General features: G+C 37.8%; 1 protein-coding gene and 1 pseudogene across 2 annotated transcripts; one reads left to right on the top strand and one right to left on the bottom strand.

The window, feature by feature from the left end:
- Positions 1-12,710: 12,710 nt before the first annotated feature.
- Positions 12,711-20,339, bottom strand: LOC111991845 (uncharacterized). Of its 2 annotated transcripts, XM_024023656.2 has the most exons (8): positions 19,740-20,338; positions 19,571-19,623; positions 17,364-17,423; positions 17,167-17,244; positions 15,503-15,632; positions 15,083-15,135; positions 14,619-14,804; positions 12,711-13,366 (listed from the first exon to the last, which is right to left on the bottom strand). In XM_024023656.2, the coding sequence occupies exons 1-8, from the start codon at positions 20,137-20,139 to the stop codon at positions 13,217-13,219; spliced, it is 1,110 nt and encodes a 369-aa protein (XP_023879424.2). In that variant the 5' UTR covers positions 20,140-20,338; the 3' UTR covers positions 12,711-13,216. The 2 variants fall into 2 exon arrangements, with proteins under 2 accessions (XP_023879424.2, XP_023879425.2); XM_024023657.2 differs by lacking the exon at positions 17,364-17,423 and having other exon boundaries at positions 19,740-20,339.
- Positions 20,340-23,269: 2,930 nt separating this feature from the next.
- LOC112027009 (uncharacterized) lies at positions 23,270-24,535 on the top strand (annotated as a pseudogene).
- The last annotated feature ends 2,554 nt before the right edge of the window (positions 24,536-27,089 follow it).

Here is a 27,089-nt window from a genome sequence, read left to right as displayed (position 1 = left end):
TGGTTATTTTAATTAATTTGGAAAATGGTTTAAATAATTTTAATTTACACCATTAAAGGCCAATAAATTTGATAAGGATTCTTTCTAGTTTTTACATTAACTTTTAATTTACACCATTAAAGGCCAATAAATTTTATAAGGATTCTTTCTTATTTGGATTAATTAATTTGGAAAATGGCTTAAATAATTTTAATTTGCACCATTAAAAGCCAATAAATTTGATAAGGATTCTTTCCAATTTTAATTAATTTGGAAAATGGTTTAAGTAATTTTAATTTACACCATTAAAGGCCAATAAATTTGATAAGGATTCTTTCAAGTTTTTACACTAACTTTTAATTTACACCATTAAAGGGCAATAAATTTGATAAAGATTCTTTCTTATTTGGGTTAATTAATTTGGAAAATGGTTTAAATAATTTTAATTTAATGCATTAAATGGTGTGATGCATTAATTGATCCAAATAAGGATTCTTTCTTATTTGGATTAATTGATGCATCACACCATTAATACCTTTTATTAATGCATTAATTGCATAACATCATTGCACCAATTAATAACATGGTTCAATTGTTGTGATGCATTAATTCTATTGATGTGATGCAATTAATGCATCACATAATGCGGTTCTAAAAAGTTCCATTAATGCATTAATTGCATCACATCAATAGAGCTTTAAATTTTTTATTTTTTTTAGTGGCAACTTTTTAGTTTTCTTTGTATGCAATAAACAATTAAGTTCCTAGTTTTTTTTTTTTTTTTTTGTATGTAATGAACAATTGAAGTAATGTTTATAGTAAGCAAGGATTTTTGAGGTAATGTTTTATAGTAAATAGAGATTGTGTGTGTGTGTGTGTGTGTGTGTATATTAAATATATAAAATAGTGGTAAACCTATAACGGTACACCGGTATTGACTAGTACCCAAAATACATTGTACCGCTGATCAAACTAATACAACTTCCGATACGGTATTGACTTCCTTGCTACGGATACAATTGATGATTTGATTTTATACCTAGGAAGCAAAGAAGAGCATACTTTAGATATTTAAATTGAAGTTTTAATGATAATATTTTCCATGATAGCAAGATTGATTTTTAAATTATCATGCAGTGGTTGGGAAAAATTAATAATCATAAATATATGTTGATATGACTTATAAGGTGGATTTCAAAATCTTAATTCCTTTCTTTAGATTGTTTACATCTCTTTACTACTTTATATTATATCTTTGCTTAGCTTAATTTAGTTAAGGTTAATTAATTTTCTTGCGTTCATTTAAGTCCTTATGGGTTCGATTTCGTTCTTGTCAAACTATACTTCATTACGGTTCGCACACTTATGAGTACTTTAAAATTTTGCAATAGATGTTAGTGGGGGTGGTGGTTGGCTGATGAGTTTTAGTGAGTTGTAAAAGAGTAAAACATTTTACACCCAAAGTGCCTTTATTTTATGTAGACATGGCAAAATGGGTGGGCCGTTTCCGGTTTGGGTCAGGTGAATTGAGTTACAAGTCAAACGGGTTACGAGTAAAAAGTCGGTCATTTTAAGCAGGTTAAGAACGGGTTCGGGTCAATCGAGTTGCAGGTCAGGTTGGGTTGACCCATATTTTTCACATGAATTTTTTTTTTTTAAATAAAGAAAACAATATGTATTTGCCATTTGGAAAGTCATGCAACAAATTACTTGATATAAAATGTATTACTTTGAATTCACCACTTATATCAAGAATGAACTCAGTTAAACTTATTAATATTTATTTAATAATTTTAAAATTATACAAATCCTAACATTGCTATCTAAAACAAAATAACACAAAGATAAGTAAAACTAATACATAATATAAAATACTAGTTGTTTTGGTTGTAAATTAAATTGAGGATATGTGGCCATTTTTTATGTAATCAACATTTATTTTAACGAAAATATTTAATGAATGTTAACAATTGCATTAATTATAATAACAATAACAATAACTATTTTTTTAGGTTATTTTGTTACCTTCTAAGACATATAATAATAATAATAATAATAATAATAATAATAATAATAATAATAATAATAGTTTTATTTAATAGCGTAATGACAACAAGTACCCTTTCACTTCTTCTTTTTTTAATAAAAAGGTCGACATTTTCATCAAAAGATGAAATCGGAGGTGTAAATATATAAATGAGTACTTTGTAGACAAAGACAAGTACACAAAGTAGTATGTTCAAGTAGAGCTGTCCATGAGTCAGGTCGGATTGGGTTTGGATTTGACCCATACCCAAATCGATAGAATTGGGTGACTGGAAAAAAGGATCCGCAGCTGATCGAATATTCGAGTCGAACCCAGCAGCACGGGTCATCGGTTGAGCGGGTCAGATCCGTCAGGTGATTTCGGGTCTCAAGCACAACAAGATACAAATCAAAACCCAAAACAAATAGCTTAAAAATATAAAACTAGAACAAAGAAATCAAACCCAAACCCAGAGCAAAGAAATTAAAACCCAAAACCCAGAAAAAAAGAAATCAAAACCCAGAACAAAGAAATCAAAACCCAAACAATAACAAAGAAATCAAAATCCAAATAATACAAACCAAGTCAAACACAACAGATCCATGAGATTAAACCGAAAAAGGGGGAGATAAGACTAAACCCACATAACCACCACCAATCCTTCCCCCACCATCACCACATCCACAAAATCAATACAATTTTTTTTTAAAGAAAAAAAAACAATAGTTTTTTTTACTAACCCATAGATTGCAAAGATTAGAGGAGATTTCAAGTAGATTAGAGGAAGGATTCATCGAGATATGGATTTTCAATTTGACTTTTGAGTCAGCCACTAGGCAGTAGGCCCAACTTGATGACGTTAGCAGTATGGAGGCTAGGGTTAGGGTTAGAAATAGAACCCAACTCGACGACAGGAGACGGCGGTAGTAAGAAGGCTAGGGATAAGAATTTAAGAGAGAAATCAGTGAGTGAGAGATCAGAGAGAGAGAGAGAGAGAGAGAGAGAGAGAAAGCTTTTTTGAAACTAAAAGGTTTGAGGTGTGTTTTTTGTTTTTGGGAAAGCTGTTACAGACTAATTGCTAAGGCGTGTTCAACGAAGAATGCAAAAGATAGAAGGTAACCCAAGTCAAAATTCTTTTTAAAATTATGGGCGGTCGGGTCGGTTTAAACGGGTTAGAATTCAAGAGACCCGTAATCGACCCATAAAACCAAATTTTAAACTTATCAGACCCGCACTCGACCCCACTGAGGATTCAGATCCGCCCGTGGGTCGTCGGGTCGGATCGGGTCGACTGGGTTGATGGACAACCCTATGTTCAAGTTTGGGTAATTCTACAATTACCCCTTTTTTTTTTGGGTACGCTACCCACTAATAGGCAACCTACTATATTAGGTTACCAAAACATCACAGTTGATGGTACCATCCTCACATTGTATAGTATTAACATCACATGTAACTGTACTTTTGTCACATTCAGTGATACCCTTATTTTTTTCTCACATTTTATGGTACCATCTTCACATTGTGCAGTAACAACATCACATGTGATTGTACTTTTGTCACATTCGGTGGTTCCCCCTTTTTTTTTTCTCACATTTGATGGTACCACCCTCACATTGTGTAGTACCAACATCACATATGATTGTACTTTTGTCACATTCAGTGATTCTTTTTTTTTTCTCACATTTAATGGTACCATCTTTACATTGTGTAGTACCAACATTACATATGACTATGCTTTTGTCACATTTAGTAGTTCATTTATTTTTTTCACACATTTGATGGTACCATCCTCACATTGTGCAGTACCAACATCACATGTGACTGTACTTTTGTCACATTTGATGGTTCTTTTATTTTTTTTTCTCACATATGATGGTACCATATTCACATTGTACAGTACCAACATCACATGTGACTGTACTTTTGTCACATTCGATAGTTCCTTTATTTTTTTCTCACATTTGATGGTACTATCCTCATATTACGTAGTACCAACATCACATGTGACTGTATTTTTGCCACATTTGGTGGTTCCTTTATTTTTTTTCTCACATTTGATGGTACTATCCTCGCATTGCGTAGTACCAACATCACATGTGATTATACTTTTATCACATTCGGTAGTTTCCTTATTTTTTTTCTCACATTTTATGGTATCATCTTAACATTATGCAGTACCAACATCATATGTGATTGTACTTTTGTCACATTCGGTAGTTTCCTTTTTTTTTTTTTTTTTTTTTTTTTTTTTTTTTTTTTTTCAATACTAACACACATGTGATTGTACCTTTGTCACATTTAGTGGTTCTTTATTTTTTCTCACATTTAATGGTACCATTTTTACATTGTGCAGTACCAACATTACATGTGACTGTACTTTTGTCACATTCGATAGTTCCTTTATTTTTTCTTTCTCACATTTGATGGTACTACCTAGGGGTGTGTCGGTTCGGTTTCAGTTGGTTTTCTAAGTGTTGGCCAACCGAAATCGAAATTTTCGGTTTGTGAAATTCTCAATCGAAACCAACCGAAATAGTTGAAAAACCGTCGGTTTCGGTTTGTTTTGGTTTCGGTGGGTTTTTTTTCGGTTTCCTTATCATTTATTTTCTAAGAAAGCAAACAAAGAAAAAAAAAAACAAACAAACAAACAAACCCAGAATATAAACAACCAAGCACATGGATTTTTTCAAAGCCCTAACTTTATTTGCACATAAAAATTGAAAAAATAGCATCGGTTCACCATGCTAAACAAACCCAGAATATAGAAAAAAGAGAGGAAATTATGGACAAATTAAAGAGAGAGAGAGAGAGAGAGGGTCACCATGGCTCGTGGATGTCGCCGGCGACATCATCAAAGACTGGACTCCTCGTCGGGCCAACACATTTGAGAAGCTTTGTCTGTCTGTGGGCTCACCATGCTTTTTCTGCTTCAACTTTGCACATTATGGAGCCACGAAGAGAGAGAGAGAGAGAGAGAGAGAGAGCGTCGACGGAGAGAGGCATGGAAGATGGAAATCAGAGAGAAGAAAAGAAAAGAACGAGGGTGAGGGTGAGGGCGCGAGGCACTGAGGAGTGAGGGCTGAGGCGGCTGAAATGAAATGTAGAGGGTAGGTTTTTTTTTTATTTTTTTATTTATGTTTTAAGTTGTTATAAAACGACGTAGTTTTGTGTTATAAGGAAGAAAAAATTAAAATGTTTTTAGCAAGGTTCGAACCTAGGCCAAGTTTAGTCACATGCGTGTCTTACCATTAGACTAGCGGTACACATCCTGAAATATTTTGTACATAGTTCTATTTAATACATATCAGTCGGTTTCGGTTTGGTTGGGACTTTTATTTTCTGAATCGAAACCAAAAATTTCGGTTTTCATTTCTACAAACCGAAACCGAACCAAACCGAAATTTTGAACTCAGTTTAGTCGGTTTCAGCCGGTTTGTTCGATTCCTCAGTTTTTTGCACACCGCTAGTACTACCCTCACATTGCGCAGTACCAACATTACATGTGACTGTACTTTTGTCACATTCAGTGGTTCTTTTATTTTTTTCTCACATTTAATGGTACCATCCTTACATTGCGTAGTACCAACATCACATGTGATTGTACTTTTGTCACATTCGATAGTTCATTTATTTTTTCTCACATTTAATGGTACCATCCTCACATTGTGTAGTACCAACATTACATTTGACTGTATTTTTGTCACATTTGGTGGTTCTTTTATTTTTTTTCTCACATTTGATAGTACCATCCTCACATTGCATAGTACCAACATCACATGTGACTGTACCTTTGTCACATTCGGTAGTTCTCTTATTTTTTATCACATTTTATGGTACCATCCTCACATTATGTAGTACCAACATTACATGTGACTGTACTTTTGTCACATTCGGTAGTTCTTTTTTTTTTTCTTACATTTTATGGTACCATCCTAACATTGCGCAGCACCAACAGCACATTTGACTGTACTTTTATCACATTCGGTGGATCCCTTATTTTTTTCTCACATTTTATGGTACCAGTCTCACAAAGCGTAGTACCAACATCACATATGACTGCACTTTTGTCACATTCCGTAGTTCTCTTATTTTTTTTCTTACATTTTATGGTATCTTCCTTACATTGCGCAATACCAACATCACATGTAACTATACTTTTGTCACATTTGACCGTTGCTTTATTTTTTTCTCACATTTGATGGTGTTATCTTCACATTATGCATTACCAACATCATATGTGACTGTACTTTTGTCACATTTTATAGTTCCCTTATTTTTTTCTCACATTTAATGCTACAATCGTCACATTGTGGAGTACTCAATTTCTAAGTCTCTGAATGTTGTTGAGTTAGATTAGGAGTTTTAATTTTTATCCAATTTTTCTCGTACGGTTTTATCATGCTTTCAGATCTATAATTAGTTTGTTTGTGGTTGAGATGATAAATTTAAATACAAGTTGAATTTCTAAGAAATTGCATAATATTTTTTACCAATAGCACATTTTGATCTTGTTTTCTCTTGAATTTTTATGTGTTTTATGTTTTGGAATGAGAGAGACATAAAAATGATGTAAAAATACATATTTAACCTTCTTTTTAACAGAGGTGGGTAACGGAGCCCTAATGGAAGTAACTTTAAGTGGGAAAAGTGTTAAGTTTTAAACCACATGTAGGTAAAGTAAAAACGGGCCAAATCACAGATGCATTTACAGTAATTTCGCTTAAAAACAAATAAATAACTACAAAGGGTAAAACCGTGTGATAAGAAAACGATCTTCGTCTAAAATATATGTTACTGTTCCACACATTCTCTCAAATCTCGACTCTCAGGGCTTTCTCTCTCATATCACTCACTCATTCAAAGCCCCTCTCTCTCTAGCACAATCAATCACTCTTGGGCTCAGATATGTTGGCCTGTCCAGCTTGATTACTAGGTTTTCTTTGTATGTGACTAAACTATATGAATTATTCTTTCTATGTATTTAGTTTTTAGTTTTTTTTTTTTTATATTTTAAAACCAATAGATATCAGACAAAAGAAAGAAGAGTCTAAAAGATTTTTCCTAGAATTTACATGCTTTATAGGAAATAATGCAAAGCAGTATGGATTTGAACAGTTGGATATACTAGAGTATGCTTACACTTCTACATGAACTCAAGAAATCAAAATGATAGGATGGTTGAGCTTTGTAGCCAATGAGCACTGGCTCAAAGGGCACCTCCTCTTCGGTTAAAGACTAATTGGGTGTGTAAAATACCACCAAAAAAATAAAAAAGAATGATTGAGCTTTGAGAGTTGAATGTAATGTTTCTTTTCATAAAGCTGTTTTATTAATGTTATGGATCACACTTTCAGGAGGCATATGTGAAAGCATTGGGGAGGGAAGATAGATCCACTAATTGATCTATCTTCAGTACCGAGAAAGGGTCCTTCGGACATGCTCAGTTACGGTCAATGAAATCAATGCAAACTCTCCACTTGTCGTTCTTCTTTTCTACAACCACCGTGTTGGCTAACCATTTAGGAAAAAACACTTCTTTAATAGCCCTAGATGGCTTTAGCTTCTCCACTTCCTCCTTCACTTCCTCCACATAAGGTTTCGTGGACCTCCTCGGTCTTTGCTTCTTTGGTGGGACTAGAGGGTCTACATTTAACTTGTGCACAATAAAAGCCGGGTCGACCCCAGGCACTTCGTACGGACTCCATGCGAACACGTCCAAATTTTGCACCATGACAAAATTTCCACTCAGTCTTCTACTGACATGCTCTTCCCTATTCAGAAATACTTGTCAAAATACAAAAAAATTCGTACTTGGACCAACTCTTCTGCACTGTCTACACTTGTCAGACCCTTGGTTATCAATAATTGCTATAACTGTTCCTAATCAATTTGGTCCTTTTGCTTGATCTCATGATTTATTGCTGCCACCAAGCATTGTCTTGCTACCTTTTGATCGGCCCGGACTATCGTGACCCCATCTTCTGTAGGGAATTTGATCTTTCGGTATAGTGTTGAGGGTACTACCCCCATAGCATGGATCCAAGGATGCCCTAAAATCACCATGTATGGTGAGTAGGCGTTGACTACAATAAAATTTACTTCCACCTCTTTTCCTTCGGTTACCACTGGGAGCTTTATTTGCCCCTTGGGCGTTACAATTTTCCCATCAAACCCTACAAGCAAGGTGTCATACCTACTTAAATCCTTAGGCTTCAGTCCCTGCCCCTTATAAAGGTCAGGGTACATGATTTTAGCTTCACTCCCTTGATCTACCATGACCCTCTTTACTAGGAATCCACCAATTCGAGAAATCACCACCAAAGCATCATCATGTGGCTGAGACATTTCTTCTAAATCCGCTTCACTAAAAGTGATCGGAACTGAAATCCTTTTAGGCCTTTTCTTAGGTCGGTCTGTAACATCTGCTTCAAGCAAAGTCACTACACTCAATAATCCCCTCCGATTATTCAAGCTTACGCCCCCAGAGGTTGCATGAATAACCTTAATAACCCCTAAGGGAGGGGAAAGGGTATGGTCATTTCGACTTCCTGATCCCTGGCCTACATTTACTCCTTCTTGTCCGACCAAAAACTCCTTGAGATGCCCTGCCTTTACTAGCTACTCCAAATTATCTTTCAACACACGACATTGCTCAGTGGTGTGACCTTTTTCTCTATCATAAGTACAATATAAGCTCTAATTCCTTCTCATCAGGTCCTAACCCATCTTTCCTAGCCATCGAAAATAAGGTTTATTCTTAATGTGCTCAAGGATCTTATAAACAGGCTCTTTGAACATCACATTAACTCCTTCGGTCTACTGTGTTAAGCCCAGCTCGGGGGCCTTTGGCTTTCTCCTAGTTTTTTGCTGGAACTTTTTGGGACAATACTCTTTACGATATTGTGAAGAAGCTGGGGCTTTACCTTTGCCCTGCAATCGATCATCTTCTAGTCTCTTATACTTTTCAATCCTTCTCATCAGCTAATGCATGCCTTCGGGAGGCTACATAGTCAAAGAATCTCTCAACTCCAACTCCTCAATCTACTGTGTTAAGCCCAGCTCGGGGGCCTTTGGCTTTCTCCTAGTTTTTTGCTGGAACTTCTTGGGACAATACTCTTTACGATATTGTGAAGAAGCTAGGGCTTTACCTTTGCCCTGCAATTGATCATCTTCTAGTCTCTTATACTTTTCAATCCTTCTCATCAACTAATGCATGCCTTCGAGAGGCTGCATAGTCAAAGAATCTCTCAACTCCAACTCCTCAGGGAGACCCAGTTGGAAGGTGTTGGTAGCTACCCGCTCGTTTCCCCCTCCTATCTCATTGTATAGCTCCCAATACCTATTCGCATAAGATCGGAGGGTTTCCCCACTTCTCATCCTCATGGACAATAAAGCATCTATCGATTGAGGAACTTTACTACATGTTATAAATCGGATCCCGAACGCTTGCATCAACTCCCCGAAGTTTTGGATAGACCCTTTCCTTAAACCATTAAACCACCTCATAGCTGTCAGCCCAAGACTGGATGGGAATACCTTACACATCAAACCATCATTATGAGAATAGAGCGACATCATTTGTATATAGCGACTTACATGCTCCACCGAATTGGTTTTTCCATCATAAATGGTGAATGGAGGTCGGGTGAACCGTCTTGGCATTTTCGTATGCTCAATCTCATCACAAAATGATGAACGGGCAGCTCTCCTTAGCGCCCAGCTCATAGCATCCATAGTGGCATTATGGTGTTTGTACCTTTCGTGATGGAGAGAGTCGCGATGACGCCCCTTGATTTCATGGGATCTGTCTTTTGACCGACGCGAACCACTACCTCGAGATGACTCTCCCGCAATGTAGTTGTGGTCGTTAGATAAATCCTCCCAGTTTCTTCTATGGTGTCAGCCTCTTAGCTCAATTTCCAAATCATTAACCTGCTTCCGTAAGAGTCTACCATTGTCTCACGCCCATCTTGCGTGAGCTACTATTCCCTTCTACGCTCCCTTTCCAATCTTCTACGACCCTTTGAGAAGGCCCTTGAATGAGTTCCTCCAACAGAACCCTCTCCAACATGTGGGCCCTTCATAATCATACAATATGAAGCTAGTTCAAAGCTTCAAGATGAGTAGGATTCCCATAGACGGGGCCAATTGTGGTCCCCAAACCAGCTTAAGCTACAATCTTAAACAACAGATTTGGGCCTTAATTTACTTATTTGTGGGCTTCAATACAATCCTACAGGTGAAGCTCTGAACCTCAGCTAAGTAGTCCCAATTATACTCTCTTCCAAGGAACCTTTTTTTTTTTGTCTACACACCCTCTCCTTCTGTAAAGTTGTGATTTACAACTATATTTTATGTTGACTTTATTCCATAACAAAAAGTGTTGTATTTGCTTTAATTTTTTTCCTTGTATTTTGTAGGTTTTTATTGTATTGGATTTAGTATTAAGTTGGTGAAGATTGGAAAGGGAGGCTATTCAGAGAGAAAAACCCTAAATAAGTTTTCTACAACACAACACACTCATCTTTTAGAGAGAGAACTACTCATCCTTAGTAAGAAATCATTGTAGCCTCTTCCCTTTCCCCTTCCCATTGTCATACATTTTCAAAGTGTAAAGAGTGTTTTGGAACTAGGGAAGTTTTAGGGATTTGCCAAAAGAAGTCTGTGAGGCTTGGCGAATGCAATTAGGCATATTGCGGGATTCGAAATGAGAATCTCTAGAGTAAAAAAAGATTATATTAGGCGTATTGACAATTTTACGCCTACTGATGTGAGTGTTTTTTTCTCAAAATGTATAAAATGAGCACATTTTTTTATTTTGCACAACTTTGCATCAACTGATGCAGTTGCTCTTAGGCTTTAAATGAGATTTATCCAAAATTCATGATAATGTTGCTGTAACATGAGTTACCAATAAAATAGTACTATGTGGTGTCTGTTTGGCATAATTAATTTTGCCAATTTATTTTACTATTCAATTTATTTTTGTTACTGTAGGGTCTGATTTGGCAGCCCAGGCCCAAAAGGGATGGGTTACGAGCCCAATGAACCCAAGACAATGAATTTGTAGAGAGTGGGCGAAAGAGCTGGGTTAGGTGTGAATCAAACAGAGGTTAATTATAGTGTTTGAGGATTCATTGACACAAGATTATATTAATCTTCTTTTACAAGTGTCTGAAGAGGCATATTATTGAAATGTAAGGTGGTTACAATTCTTGGAACTACAATAAAATTCTTTAATTCCTCTCTCTCCTTCCTTTTTCCGATCCCTCTTATCAGAGACCTCTCTTGCTTATATAGCACCCTTTTCTATCATTTCCATCGTCCATTTGTTCTTTATCTAAGCATCCACTTGAGTGCATCTCCCATCAGGTACTCTCTTTGCCCCTCCGTGAGTGGTAGTAGCTGAGATTACACTGTTCAGGGGTCTTCTCCACATTAATGCGGCCAGAAAAGCAGCTGCAGTGCATTTAATGCGGTGATGACAGCTTTTCCTTAAGATATTTTCTTTCCTAATCATCCCCAGATACGCTCAGAGCTTATCTTTGTCGTTGGGATTGCCCGAGAGTCCATTCGGACCTTCTATTCGCTGGCTGGGTCAAGACTATTTATGTCCGAGGAGTGTAATCTCTTCGGACAAAATGTGATCTCTTCGGACGTTACTCTTCCTTTACTTCTAGGTTGGCTGCGTTCAGATGAATTCTACCTCGATCCGCTATTACTCTTCGGACGTACTGTATTTCTCAGGACAGGGCCCACAGCCCAATAAGTATGTCTGGGCTTTCATCCCCCCATATATATATATATATATATAAATACCTTCAAATTAAAGTTTTCTTAGCTAACACCATTTCTTGGTCTAAGCCCTCTAGGAAAACGTTGACTAACCCTTTAGGTTTCTATTTTATAGGTTGGCCAAGAGGGGCGGTCAAAATCAAGCTCTAGGAGTTTATTGTTTGAGGTAATTTCCTTGTTTTCCCTTTTAGTTTTTATCTTGTTTTATTGCTTTAATTTATTGCTTTAAGCTTAGGTTTATTGCTTTAGTAGTTAGTAGCATGCTAGGTTAGAGTAAACCCAAAATACCCAGAATTTTTTGTTCTTTTATTTTATTGCTTTTTAGCTAGTTTAAATACATGGTTTAGCTTCTATTTCTGTTAGATACATGTATTTGGGTCTGTGATCCATAGATAACATGTATTACATGCTTCGATTGCGTAGTTTGTTTAGATTAATGATTAGAGTTTGAATGTACTTGAATATGATTATGAACATGAACATGCATATGTGTACGGGTGTTGTGGCGGTCTAACAATGGTAGGTACATGCATATATACAAGGAACATGCATAGATTAATGAGATGAACATGATGAACGTAATGATTTGTTGGACATGGTTGTATGAACGTGATGATGAACAAGTTGATACCATGTGATATATGCTTGATGCCACGTGACATGAACGCAATGTGATGTATGCTTGCTGCCATGTGATGATGTGATGTGGGTATTTGTGCTTAGATATACGCCAAGATGCTTGTATGAGAGAGAGAGACAGAGCAGGGACGGAACCAGAACTTGAAGTTAGGGGGGACAATTTGTGTGCGGTGGCTCTAGCTTTTGAGTCAGTTGCTTAATAGCTAATGAGAAAAAAAAAAAAAAAAAATAATTTCTTAAGGTTTTCTCTTATTTAAATTATCATATATCATACATTAAACAATAAAAAAAATCAATAGAGTGGACCTATTAATATAATTTTACATAAGTCACAATCCCAACTGGGTTATTAAAACCTAGCCAAGTCACACAGTTTACTTAAAACCTACCAGGTTTTACCAGTTCTGACCGGGTCTTATGCACATCCGATCTAATTGATGATCCAAACAGGTCAATGTGCCAGGTCACAAGGTTACCAGTCTAACCGACTGGCTGGGTTTAATAACACTGGCTGTGATCCTCTGTATTAGAAAAGTAAATTACAACATGGCACTTTGGCAACATGTTGAGGTACAACCAACAACTTTTTGCATTTAAAATTCATCTCCTTAATAACTGGAACAGTGGACTTTTAAGCAGAGGATGGGTACAGAAAGAAAACAGTATAACCACTGGATAGAACCTCAGAACACAACTCTCTTTTATGTCACATAATTCATTGTGGTTTAGTGAAATGACTCCAAAAACAGCACAAGGAGGTTTCAATGCAGGCTTTCATGAAAAGGTTCCACAAGGCTTCCATTGCTTTACTGCTGTCCTCAGTGGATCTGGGACTATAGCAGACCATGAAATCAAATCTGGCAAAGGTCCTGTGAGTGCAAGATAATTTTCACCTTCTCTGTTTGGTTTTCTCTTCCAGCTTAACTGTCATTCAAATATCAAACTGTTAGTTTTCTTCTGCCTTAGGGGCACTGGACAATAATAACAAGAAACTCAAAACTTACAGAAAAGGAAAAGCGCATCATAATTTAATACATGCTCCTTTATAATCAATGTTTACAATCTATTGGATGATTAATTGGACTATGCAAAGCTAGGAATGTCTCACTAACACCAGCTTGAGCAAGAGGCTGCAAGCATTACTCCTCTGTCACAATTGGATTAAATTCATAACTTCAACAATATGATATGAGAATTATGAGTAATGAAGAACCCTACAAAAATCTTATTATGTCTGTCCCTGTCCACATGCCTAGCCCATTGAAGCTTGATATTCTTGTTTGAGAAGTCCTGAGTCCTATTAGAATAAATCACTTAAGGTGTCTTCAAGAATCCTATTCTTCTGTCCTGCATCATTTTTATCACTAAATCCACTCCATTACCATCGTTAATGAGACAAAAATTTATACTGAGTTTCATCTCTGATCCACCCTTAACAGTCATCAAGCAAACCACCAAAGGTTCAGTTTTGATAATTACTAGCCATCAGCTAACCATTGATTCTCCATTCTCTGTAGATTCTCTACTGTTCTAATCAAGTATCAACATATTATTAGCTTCTTAAGTGAAATTATGCTATTATCAAACAATGCATAAGATGGTCCACAATTAGAGTCTCAGAGTCATATCTACAGCCACTAAAACAAAGATCACCTTTTCTTTTATTTCTTGGCCCCACAGCAAAGGGCCTGTTTGAGGGTCCAATGAAAATTAAAATGTTTTATTGTGTTTTGCATACAATTTTATGAAAGGATTAAGATTTTCAACCATCAAAGATTACCTTTTCTACCATTTCTTAACACTAAATTGGCCAGGCAGCAAAGGGCCTGTTTGAATGTCCATCGAAATTAAAATGTTTTATTGTGTTTTGCATACAATTTTATGGAAGGTTTAAGAGTTTCAACTTTCAACCATCACTAAGTGCAACAGTTGGAAAAAAAAAATCTGTATCAGGGCCATTTTATGTGTTTGCAAAATATGATTGGAACCATTGAAATTGAATAACACTTGACAACTAAACATATCCTAAATTCCTTTCTGAACTTTCTCTTCAATGCACTGTAAAAGTCACTCATCCTTTTGGATTTATTTTGTAATACTACTATGTATTTCTTGAAAATGATGCAGCCATGTTGGTTCACAAATGAACATAATATTTTCATGAAAGAATCCCTACTTTTCCAGGAAATGCTTTGGATAGTGCCTTGATAGTATAATTTTGCACCCAGGTACCATCAATTGAAGAATTTTTGGGATGAACCACTCCATCTATCACATCAGCTGCTTCATCAATGCCACCGCAGTTCACCATGAGACGACCATTTGGCATCAATCTATCATTCAATTCTAACCAGGTTTGAACCTGCCAAAAATCAGAAAGCAAGGAAAAATCAACAAAGAAATAGTCAAGCAGCGTTTGTGGATGACAGCAAAGAGTGTGTAGAACCTTGGCTCAAAGGACAAGATGATTACAGTGAAGTGCATTAACAATTGAAGAGATGATTGAAACTTTTAACAAATTTAAATTTAAAACAGCACTTGTGCTGTGTTGGAGAACTTTTGAACAGGAAATATCAAAGACCATGGCACCATGTCAAAAGCCAAGTCCCAACCCTTCATGCAAAAAAGTGAGATACAAACCTCTTGCAACTGCGGCAATACTTTTCCACCAGAAAACAAGTCAACGACAATGCCTGTTATCATTTCAAGCAAAACTTAGTGAGACAAAGGGGAGTGAAGTACAACTAAAAGCCATCCTTGTGAAAAGGAAGAAATGAGTTAGTAAAAAGAAGCATTTCCTAGAGATTGAAGTGCAATGAAATTAGATGACAAAAACTCTAAGAATTGAAACAATAATCATGCTTCACCTTTTTTGTTTTATTTATTTATTTTTAAAGATAAGTAGAGAAGTCCACCAAGAGACTAACAAGACCCACAACCCGCCAGAAGTACCCCAAAACATAAATCTAGTTCCAAAATTTAAACCATCCAAAAAGTCCTAAAAAAAAACAGAAGGAGATGAAATAGGAAATACAAAAGCAATGCAGAAAGGAATCTCACCAGCAAACCCTCCAGAAGCATTAACTGACTGTGAAAGGGCATCCCCAATATGAACATTAAGAATGCCACCAGCTACAGTGCGTTTCTCAAGATCCGAAAGCCCAAGATATTCTCTCGATTTCTCAATCAACTAGAATAGAAAAATTATGAGCTATGGATGCAGTCAACCCGGGAACCAAAAGCTTTCAAGCATTTAACTAATGCAGATATGCTATCAGTGTAAGAAAACAATTGGATTAAGACCACTGTAATAACATCCAATGTAAGTATTATTGCTAATATGTTTTTTAAACCATGTTACTTAGTAGGAAAGCAGCATATAGTGCTCCTATTTGATCCTATAGCTAGGAGAAAAAGGTTTCTTCAAAGCTGATAGAAAACTAGAAAATCCAAACCATTATAAGCCTCTGAAATGATTATAACTTTCCTTCCACCACTACTGTGCTTCATAATTGCAACATAATAGCTGATATTATACTTGCACCTTTACTAAGTGCTTAGCAATAAATAGAGGGCCCTATAAAATCTCAATGTTGCTGCACAATGTGTTTTCATATCCTACGATAAATAAATTCCCATGGAATATAAATTTCAAATTAAGATTGCTAATTGAAATAGGCTCATTAATCTTTTTTCTTACTTTTTAGACATTACTGCAATAGACTATGAAATAGTGAAGTTGCAATAATACATGTAAAATTATTGATTGTCCCAAAAGCTTAAGCTATGAGATATGACAAATTTAATCATTTAACCACATATTTCTAACAATCTCTCTCACGTGTGGGCTCAAAATACATTTTAATAAGTGAGGCTCAACACGTGAGAATTTAAATGAGAGATAAAGTAGAGAGGACAATGATCAAACTTAGGACCTCGTGCTCTGATACCATTTTAAATTACTGATTGTCTCAAAAACTTAAGTTATTGGGAATCCTAATACTTCTAACAATACAGAAGCAGCTTCAAACAGTGTGCATAAACAGTCAGCACTGCATATATTCTTGAGAGAAGTTTTATGATGTATTGTTCATTTCATTATTTTAAAGAAATACCCTAGTAGGAAGAACTAGGTGATTCCCTCTTAGTACTAATGCCTTCTTGAGCTTTTCATATGACAATAGATCAAGAGACCAACAAGTTTTAGAGGTTCATAGATATATGGTGTATGTCAGTGGATGCACTTTATTAAGATATTGACATTTTAAGAGAATCCAGGCCAATGCTTCTCAAATCAGAATTTCTGGGTGGTATAACTAGCACATTGTGAGAGGTTTTTTGTGGGATTCCTTCAAAAGATCAGTTGATCAATGTAATTTCTGGGATCTTCGAGCTTGAAGTTGGTCCCGGATCTTTATAATATATATAGCCTTAAGAAATTTAAATTATTAAGTTGACTGGTCTTTGGGATCTCAAAATTTTGAAGTGCATTACTGATAGTTAGTAATTGCAAAACCAACAGTGTCCCATATTTCTTTGTTAATTAAAAAAATCCAACATCTCTACATCCTACAGAAAATAACTACAAAAACAATAACCACCACAGCACAATCAAAGACAAAAAAATAATTTACTAGGAAGAAAGCAAATTATGATGGAAACCATTATTTTTAAAAATATATATTTGTATAAATCTATTGGACAAGATACTTAGTGTACCCTACAATTTCATCGATCTCCCAGCCTTCAAGTTGCAATGACGGCCACAAGTCAAGCATTAGACGAGCAGTAGTTCCGCCACCCTGACACAATTAAATAATATTTCATTCATGAAATAACAAGTTTGGTTCAGAAAGATATATATATATATATATATCACAATAATCTCAAAGAAGATATCCACATTATTCCAAAGAGTTACCAAACCAAAGATAGCAATGGGACCTTTTGGGACAATAGCCGGCAAGCTAGCAAACTCATCCTGTATAGTGCAACACATTCAAAGAACCCATCAATGGAAAGGAATTTTATTTTTCAATTAAAAGACATGCACACACACACAAAAGCACACATAAATGTTTGCACAGAGAGTGAGGGTAAACGAGCAGGATGTAACTTCCTCATGGCTGTATTCTTTATTTCTCCAAGTACAAAGAATTTGAGAAAAATAATCAGGTAGTGATAACCTTAACATAAAATTAAACATTTGAATGATTTTTAACATCGAATGGACAGCTGAGATTTGTAGTATAATATAATTTTTTTTTTCTGGTGGGTGGAGTCGTGTATCTGTGAATTACTCATAGGGATGGGTCCAAGGGGCCCTGCCTTGGTGAGGTTCCATGTCATTAAAAAAAAAAAAATCCATTGCCCTCTAAAAAGTCGTAAAAAGTTATCATACATTTTTTTGTTATGAGAATTCTTAGCGTCTTATCAGATGAATAGATCCCAAAGATCATAAAATACAATATTCTTCTTGAAATTTTGAGGCTACTCCAAAGGATGCATGGAGTGGCATCAAACACCAGAAAAAGGCTTTTTTTTTTTCCCCTCAACTTCCCAAGGAAAACACATCAGTTAAGGAAGAAAACCATGTAAATGAACCAGTCACTTATCGTCTACATGGCAAAGTTAAAGACTCTGCCACATCATACAATAACAGGAAAACTTCAGGACATGGAAAGCAGGACTCAGAGCATGTGGTGTCAAGAGGAAACATAAGTAGCAGGAACTCTATAACTTAAGATAATTAATTAGTTATTATGGATTCTCTCTCTCACATCCTATACTCTTTTTCCCCCTTTTTATTTATTAGTAAGTTTGAAGGATGAAATTTACACAATTCTCTTTTCACCCACTCTTCATGACCTTCATGAGATATTGTATCAACCGAAAGGGGATCTATCTTTGTGCAGACAACTAAGCATGGTTGCCTGGTGACAGTAGTTGACTAGTTTCTGGTTATTATTTAGTGTACACTCCTATCTACTTTGTTGGGCAGATAACACCTTGGGAACATTCCAATTGAGGAGTTAATACAATATATCGGGGCACCACTAGACCCAAAACCTATAGCCAATGGACCCAATTATGTTATTAACTACTCACTTTTGTCATTATTATCCAATATGGGACTTTACTACTTAAACAACCACATCACTCACTTGTGAATATGCCAACATGCTTAATAGCATTATTGGCAAAAAATTAGGTGAATTTCTAATTGGAAAGTCAAAAAACAACAGAAACAAGTACATTGTCCACTCCCTTCCACCTTCTCAAGTACCAATTTGCTAGAAGCCTAGAAGAGACATGAGATCTGATTAGTAGTCGACATGCTCAAGAAAAATTACATCAATGGAGCCAAAAGTTATCTTAAAGCAGATTTCAATCCTATTCATCCTCTCTCTCTTGCTGAAGCCTCAAGAAAATCCAGTGAAAGCCTTAGGATCCAGCTCATCACTCTTGAGACAAATATATTTCAAATAAAAGTATTGAGACCAAGCAGGTTATGAGAGATAAGACAAAAGACAAAATCTACCACAAAAGGTACTCTAGTGCAAGAGAATTATAATGTTCAGTTGTGCTCTTCACCGGATGGTACTAAGAACTACTTTCCCCTCTACTATTCAAACTAGAATTTTTGTTCAATTGTGAGATTATGATACGACATTGGGGAAACAATTGGTGAAACCCATATATCAAATTTGAAAGACAAAAGGTGAAGATATTTTATTACAAAATGAGAAAAAAAAGGGTAAACAATAACCTCATCAGCACACTACTAAACAACAATTATACAAATTGCTTAAGATGCCAAGAGTACATAGGAAATTGATTGAAAGCAAAAATATGCATATCCAACTTATTGACATTAGTACTCTCGCACAGCCTGCTATATGTAAGAGGCTTATGAGTTATGACCACTAAGTACCACTTCAATACCGAGCTCAGAAAAAGGAATATCATGAATATTTTTGTCAACAATAAGACCAAAAGTAGGACACAATCTAATAATTTGCATAGTTCATTAAATTAATATGCTTAATTGGCAGCAATTATCTGGTTTCAATTATCAAATTCAAGCAAATAAAGGAAACAATAAAGAAAGAGAAAAGCTTGACATACCCAATAGGAACCAGTCCATTTCTGGTCCTTGTAAAGAATGCTATGAACATTATCTGCATGCATCAACATAAAGAAAACACAGAAAGACAACTGGGTCAGAAGTGAACACAAAGAGTAGGGGTGAGTGAAGTTGTTTTAATAACTAGAGTTTTATTATGAGAGAGTTTACGAGTAGCGTCGAGAAGCAGCATCCTGGAATTTGGAGTATCGAGAATTAAAATGTCGTTGAATTGGCTTCTTATTGCTGTCACTAATTGAAACTCTTCTTCTTCTTCTTCTTCTTCTTCTTCTTCTTCTTCTTGTTTTTGACTTTGTTGTTGAGGCCATGAAGAAGAAGAACCAGCCTGGGACTTCGTTGCTTGTGTCTTTAGTTTTGGAGTACATGATGATGATGTTGTAGACATCCATAATGATAATACTAGTTGTTTTGAAATGGAATTGGAAAAGACATAGTTGGTGTTGGTGAGTAAAGAGAAGCTTGACCCATTTCCCTTTCCTTGGCTGAGGCTGATATTGATGATTGGGTGAAGAGGCTGAAAACCCCTCAAACCCAATACATATCCTGACATTGATTTGTGTATCTACTTCACTTTACTAGGAGTTATTAGGATGTCGACTCGAGATACAGTCACTCAACAAAGTACAAGACACGGCAGTAGAGTTTGTTATCCTTTACATACTTGAACATTCCCAACACAAAAGCCTTATCCAGAACTACTGTTATCCACGGCTGCTACTGCCTAAATGCAAAAAACAGGATGAAGGGATCTTAATGTCACATAATATTTATGTGCAGTAGTATCTAAGCTTAAGCGTGTAAAAGCTGTAGTATAGTAATTATTATTACAACCGCATTATATTTTGGTAAACTTCAATTTATTTTAGTCAATTTTAGTCCATTTAAACCAATTCAGTCCGCTTCGACCTGTTTGGCCTGTTGGGCTCACTTCGGTCTATTTTAGTCTATTCAGTCTATTTCATTTGGATTTTAAACTCCTCATCTGCCCAATAACACAATAGACTAATGTTTCCACATTACCCACGGTTAATTTAGCCCTTCTTCTATTTTATTTCTTTCTTTTTTGTCTATTCCTCTCTTGGAAATTAAAACCAACTGATTGATTTGTCCCAAAGTGTTAACCATGAAAATCATAGCATCTTTTAATTTAATGAGAACAAAAAATTCTAGCATTTGTATATTTTAATTCTCTAAATGCAAAAAAAAAAAAAAAAAAAAAAAAAATCTCAGAAAGAAAATTAGTCTTTACTAAATAGATTTATTTATATATTTTTATGAAAATATGCTTTGAATGTTCCTAAAGTTAACGAGTAATATGTGGAAAAATGTGAATATTAAAAAAAAAAAGACATTAATACATTAAATGAATAAATATCAATAGAGGCATATTTCAATAGAGCAATAAAAATAAAATTAAATATCAGAAAAGATAACAACAAAGGCGATTGTATATTCAAGCATCTCGTTTTTTTTTTTTTTTTTAATACAATCTAAACAAAAAATCTGCCAAACTAAAATTAAATTTAATCAATACTACATTCGAACAAAACAGAATTCAAGAAATTGTTAAAATAAATGAGAAATTAGTGGCAAAAGGGGGGGGGGGGAATGCCTATCTTCGACTATACCCATTTTTTCCTGTGAACCCTTAGAACGGCAAATGAATAGAAAACAATAAAAGAGAGAAAAATCTCTCCCACCACTCTTGATTTTTTTTTTTTTAATTTTTATACAAGATAGAATTTTTATTCTAACATAATCTAAGTGTATATGTGTGTGAAAACTCCCTTCTGGAGATTTGAATCCCGGCTCTTGTCCCCAAAACGCCCACCGCTCTTGATTAGTAGTTCGTTGAGCAATAACTCTAATATTCTAGTGATAATAAAGCTACGAATGAGTGAATATACAGTGCCATGAAAAATTAACCATCAATATATATATAAAAGTAGAAATCTCAAGTTAGTATTTAGGGTTCTAAATTAACAAAGTTTGCATTTATATCAAAGTATTAGTTCATTAAATTAGCTAATAGAGTAAATGCTTATATTAATTATCTATAGTTGTGCATTAATTATTTTATTAATTTATATGATTATTTTTATAAATTCTATCTAAGAGATAATTTTTAGTTGGAATAATAATAATAAATTTAGAATATGACATTCTTACTCATGTTTAGTTGCTTTGACAACAATTGACACAAGAGCCATTAAAAAAAATTAAATATTTGTTAATTCACTAAAATAAATCTTAGTCCTTTAAGTTTCCTAACTCCTTTTAGTCACATGTAATATATATATATATATGTGTGTGTGTGTGTGTGTGTGTGTGTTTAATATAATTTTTCTACATTTATACAATAATTGAAGGATATATGCATTTTTTTAGTAGGCATGAAACATGCTTATCTATATTAACCACTATATCAAGCAATTTTCAATTTGTGAACACACACACATATATATAGTATCATTTCTATTTTGTCTATAAAATAACTAAAGATTACAATTTTTTACAAGGAAATTTATTCAATTTTTTTTTTCTATACATTGATAGTGTGGGTACCCGAGGACCAGGAAGGAAGTCGTAGGATCGAACTACTGGGCCGAGGCCCGAGGAGGAATTGGAAAGGCCGGGGAACTGGGCCAAGCGCAACACGGGCAAGGGTCCAAAGGTCAGTAGCACTCAAGGAATGGGTCAGATCCACTGAAGCACCGCACCATGCGCCAAGGGAAGAGCCGCGAAGCTAAAAGAGGTGGAGGTCAATGGCAGACAGGAAGCTGCTAGGGTTGTGGCTGCCTGTCACATCAATATGAAATGGCGCACACTAGCTTTATCAGCCGCATTAAATGAGGAAGTGACCTGAGCAGTGTCGGCCACAGCTACATCAGCTACCGCTACCACCTGCTTCAGAGGGGGAGGGTTACAAGTGTTGGAAAGGGACGAAAGTTCAGTAGAGATGGATGGAGAGGATGAAATGGGGACGGGCTATATAAAGAAGAGGTCAGGGATTCTTTGGGAGAGAGAACCATTGTGTAATATAGTTCAGATATTGAGTGATAAGTAACTCGTGGGCAGACTCCACGCTTGTTGTGCTATTCCATCTCTTATAAATTTTATTGGCTTGGACCAAAGTTGAAACAAGATCATCCCATCACACTTGGTGGGCTTCGCATACCAGACTTTTTGGTCCTTACAATTGGTGCCGTCTGTGGGAATAGCAAGCGCTTGCGGATCTGTCTCGAGTGGTGATGACGAACGAGGGTTGAGGCGAGGAAGGGTCGATTGGATCACAAAAGGAGAACCCCTTCGTTAACTTGGAGCGTAGGAGGGATAGGTGGCGGGCCCCCAGTGCAGCAGGAGGGTCGCATCACAATGGGCGAGCTGAACGGAATCATCCCCAGAACGAGAGTCAAGCCTCGCGTGGGTAAGATACATTGGCGTTGCAACGAGAGGTTGATCGCCTGCGCAGGAAGCTAAGAAGAAGAAAACGCGATAGGAGGAGCTTGTCCCTCGTATCGAGTGAGGAATCATGGGGAAGCCCGGACCGACTATACCAGCACAGGTCCAGGACCCCGCCCAGTGAAATCTACTCAGCCTCCTCATGTTGGGACGGGCTGGACGAAGGCAACCATAGGCGCAAAAGGGTACCCTCTTATCACGCCAGGGGAAGTGACGCTATGAGTAAGGCCTTACGACAAATCTCCAAGTCCCCTTTTGTTAGGAGGATCGACAAGGCTAAGCTCCCTCGCTGTTTCTCCCAGCCAACGTTCACCTTATATAACGGTAGAACGGACCCTGTAGAGCATGTCAGTCACTTCAATCAGAAGATGGTCGTCTACGCTGGCAACGAAGCGCTCATGTGTAAGGTTTTCCCTTCTAATCTCGGGCCTGTGGCCATGCGCTGGTTCGACGCGTTGGAGAAGGGGACAATACGGTCCTTTGAGGAGCTGACCATGGCATTCAACGCTAGTTTCATAACCTGTAGTAGGGCCCCTAGGCTGTTGGATGCCCTACTATCCATGGCCATGTGAAAAAGGGAGACCCTCAAGACCTATTCGGATTGGTATTGGGAAATGTATAATGAGGTGGAAGAGAATTTCGAAGACGTCGCAGTAAGGACCTTCAAAGTTGGCATCCCGACTGAGCATGACCTGAGGAAATCACTAACGATCAAGTCTCCCTCGAACATGCGCCAGCTCATGGATCGCATAGAGACATACAAGAGGTTGGAGGAGGACCAAATACAAGGGAAAGGCAAAGCTAAAGCGTACCCTGAGAAAAGAGACCCTCGGGGAGGAGGATACCATAATGATCGACAACGGAAGGACTTCCCCGGCTGCCCAGCCTCCGAAGGAGTTCACATGGTCAACTCGCTGTTCAAAGAACTAGTGCACCAGATACTAGAAAAGAAAAAGGATGAGCCGTTCTTTAAATGGCCAAACAGAATGGGCGGGGATCCGGCCAGGAGAAACCAAAGCTTCTATTGCCATTACCATCGGGACAAAGGCCACGCGATGGAAGATTGTAAGACACTACGAGACCACCTTAACCAACTGGTAAAGGCTGGGAAACTCAGCCACTTCATGCATCAGCCTACGGAATAGATTGGGCACTCGGGGATAGGGTTGCGCGGAAATGATAACCCACACCCAGCCTTAGGCACCATTAACATGATTCTGACCGGACCAAGGGGTAGCACCAGGCCAAACCCCTAGGTCATATCCGTATTGGGGAGCTCCCATTCGAAAGTTGGAGATTGGCATCACAAAAAACCGAGAGCGATGATCCCAGACCTGAGTTTTTTAGAGGAGGACAAGTGGGGAACCCAACAACCACACGAGGATGCCTTGGTAGTCACAGTGAGAATCGGGGGTTACAACCTTAAAAGGGTGCTGGTTGACCAAGGAAGCCATGCTGAAATGATGTACCCTAACTTATACTGAGGGCTAGGACTAAAGCTCAAAGACTTGGATGCATGTGACTCCCCGCTGATGGGATTCGACAGAAAAATGGTGGTTCCCCGAGGAATGATTAAGCTGCTCGTGCAAATTGATGGCGCCGAAGTCCAAGTGAATTTCATAGTGGTAAAGGCGTTTTCCCCATACACTGCCATCCTCAACAGACCCTGGCTGCATGCCGTAGGAGCTGTCCCCTTAACCTTGCATTTTAAGATCAAGTATCCCACTCGCGGGGGAGTAGGGGAACTAATGGGGGATCAAGCCATGGCCCGGCAATGCTTGGTAGCGACAGTTGCGCGGTATTTGCCTAATCCAGCCTCTAGTGATAAAAATGCGGTCTAATTGCAATTAAAGGGGCTGCCGACGAGCAGCCGATTGAGGACTCGAAGGAGTCCTCTGAGGAGTTGGAGAAAGTACTAGTAGGAGCAAGTGAGGAGCAATATTTCCAAATAGGGTCGCAATTGCACCCTAGAGAGAAAGCAGAGTTAGTGGAATTCCTAAAGGCAAACATGGATGTGTTCGCCTGGAATGCAGGCGACATCCCGGGGATCAGTCTCGAGCTAGCGTGCCATCACTTGAATTTTGAACCCCGGGCCCACGCCGCGTAAACAGCCTCCTTGGTGATCTTCTGACACTCATACCGAGGCAGTCCGGGCAGAGGTAAGCAGATTGAAGTAGGCCGAAGCAATTAAGGAAATCTTTTATCCCGAATGGTTGGCCAACACTGTTGTAGTGAAGAAGAAAAGCGGGAAGTGGCGGGTATGCGTAGATTTCACGGACCTTAATAAAGCCTGCCAGAAAGACCCTTTCCCCATTCCCAGGATAGATCAACTAGTAGACGCCACAGTGGGACATTTGCAGATGAGTTTCTTGGACGCGTTTCAAGGCTATCATCAGATACCACTGTCTATAACCAATCAAGAAAAAACGGCCTTTCGATCCCCCACTGGTAACTTTCACTATCATGTAATGCCCTTTGGCCTCAAAAACGTCGGCTCAACCTATCAGAGGATGGTAACTCGGATATTCGAAAAACAACTCGGGAGGAACATGGAGGCATATATAGACGACATAGAGGTCAAAAGTAAAAAGGCAGAGGATCATCTCACTGATCTGGCAGAAACCTTCTTGGTACTCAGGGAACATAAGTTACGGCTCAACGCATCCAAGTGTTCTTTTGGAGTAGGCTTGGGAAAATTCCTAGAGTACATGGTAACTCGTTGGGGAATTGAAGTCAACTCAGAGCAGATTAGGGCCATCAACAGCCTGTATCCCCCTAGGAACCCCAAGGAAGTACAAAGGTTGGCCGGGATGACGGTGGCACTAAGCAGGTTTATTTCTCGGTTTGTAGATAGATGCCACCCTTTCTTCCAGCTGCTCCATAAATGGAAAGATTTCCAGTGGACCGAGGAATGCGCTTAGGTGTTTGAGGACCTCAAGGCATACTTGTCCAATCCGCTAATCCTATCTTGACCCAACAATGAGGAAGTACTTTATGCCTACCTAGCAGTCACAGGGCACTCCATTAGTTTCGTCCTAATCAGGAATGAGGGCTGAGCCTAGATGCCCGTGTATTATGTTAGTAAATCCTTGCAAGAGGTGAAGATGCGCTATCTGCCTTTGGAGAAAGCAGTACTGGCCATTATGCACGCGGCCAGGAAACTCCCCCATTATTTCCAGGCCCACATAGTGGTAGTGCTCACTCAGCTACCATTGCAAGCTCTTCTAAGGAAATCCAATTACACTGGCAGGATTGCCAAGTGGGCAGCTAAATTGGGGGCCTATGATGTCAAGTACTTGCCCCGCACGACAGAGTTAGTCTAGTGCTTTGCTCATGGCGTCACTTCCCAAGCCCCTAAGAGGTGGGCTTTTATGTGCGCACCTCCGGTAGTGCTTTTCTTCGTGAGAGAAGGTCTCGCTTGGAGGAGTTCTTGATCTTTGCCTATAGTCATCGTCACTTTCATCATCGAAGGGCACGTCAGGGCTAGAATGAGGCCGCCTTCGTTGTGCATGGCGCAACTTTCTCTTCAGGTCATTTATCTCTCGCTGCATAGCCAGCTTGTCATCTTGCTTCTAGGATACGTGACTCTTAACCTCTTCTGATTTCACAACCTGGTCGTTATTTTGTCTCTGGAGCACGTGACTGCCTCCATGGGAGTGGCTCCCACTGGTTTGGATGGTGTGCACACTTCCCTCTCAAAACCTTCCGTTTTCTTCGTTTCGATCATGCTCGAGGTTAGGAAAGTTACCCTGTTGTTGGGATCTAGCTGGTTCAGGCCGATGGGAGCCTGTTTGATGAGGACCTGATCCTACCATGCTTGGTTGTTGCCCTTACTAACACACAAGTCCTTTCCCACAGACGGCGCCAATTGTAGGAACCGGGTTTGAGCACTTCTGACTTTGGATGAGTGGACTCAAGCCCAGCTAGTCCAATACAATGAATTTGTATAGAATGGGTTTAAGAACTAGGCCCTAGTGAGGATTGCGACAACTAAACATGGTTATAAGAGGATTAAATAACTAGGAAACGGATTTGAAA

Source organism: Quercus suber, unplaced genomic scaffold (assembly GCF_002906115.3).
Source record: "Quercus suber isolate HL8 unplaced genomic scaffold, Cork oak 2.0 scaffold_85, whole genome shotgun sequence".
Classification (NCBI taxonomy): Eukaryota; Viridiplantae; Streptophyta; class Magnoliopsida; order Fagales; family Fagaceae; genus Quercus; species Quercus suber.
The sequence above is the reverse complement of the archived record's forward strand: the minus strand, read 5'-3'. Positions and strand labels throughout refer to the sequence as shown.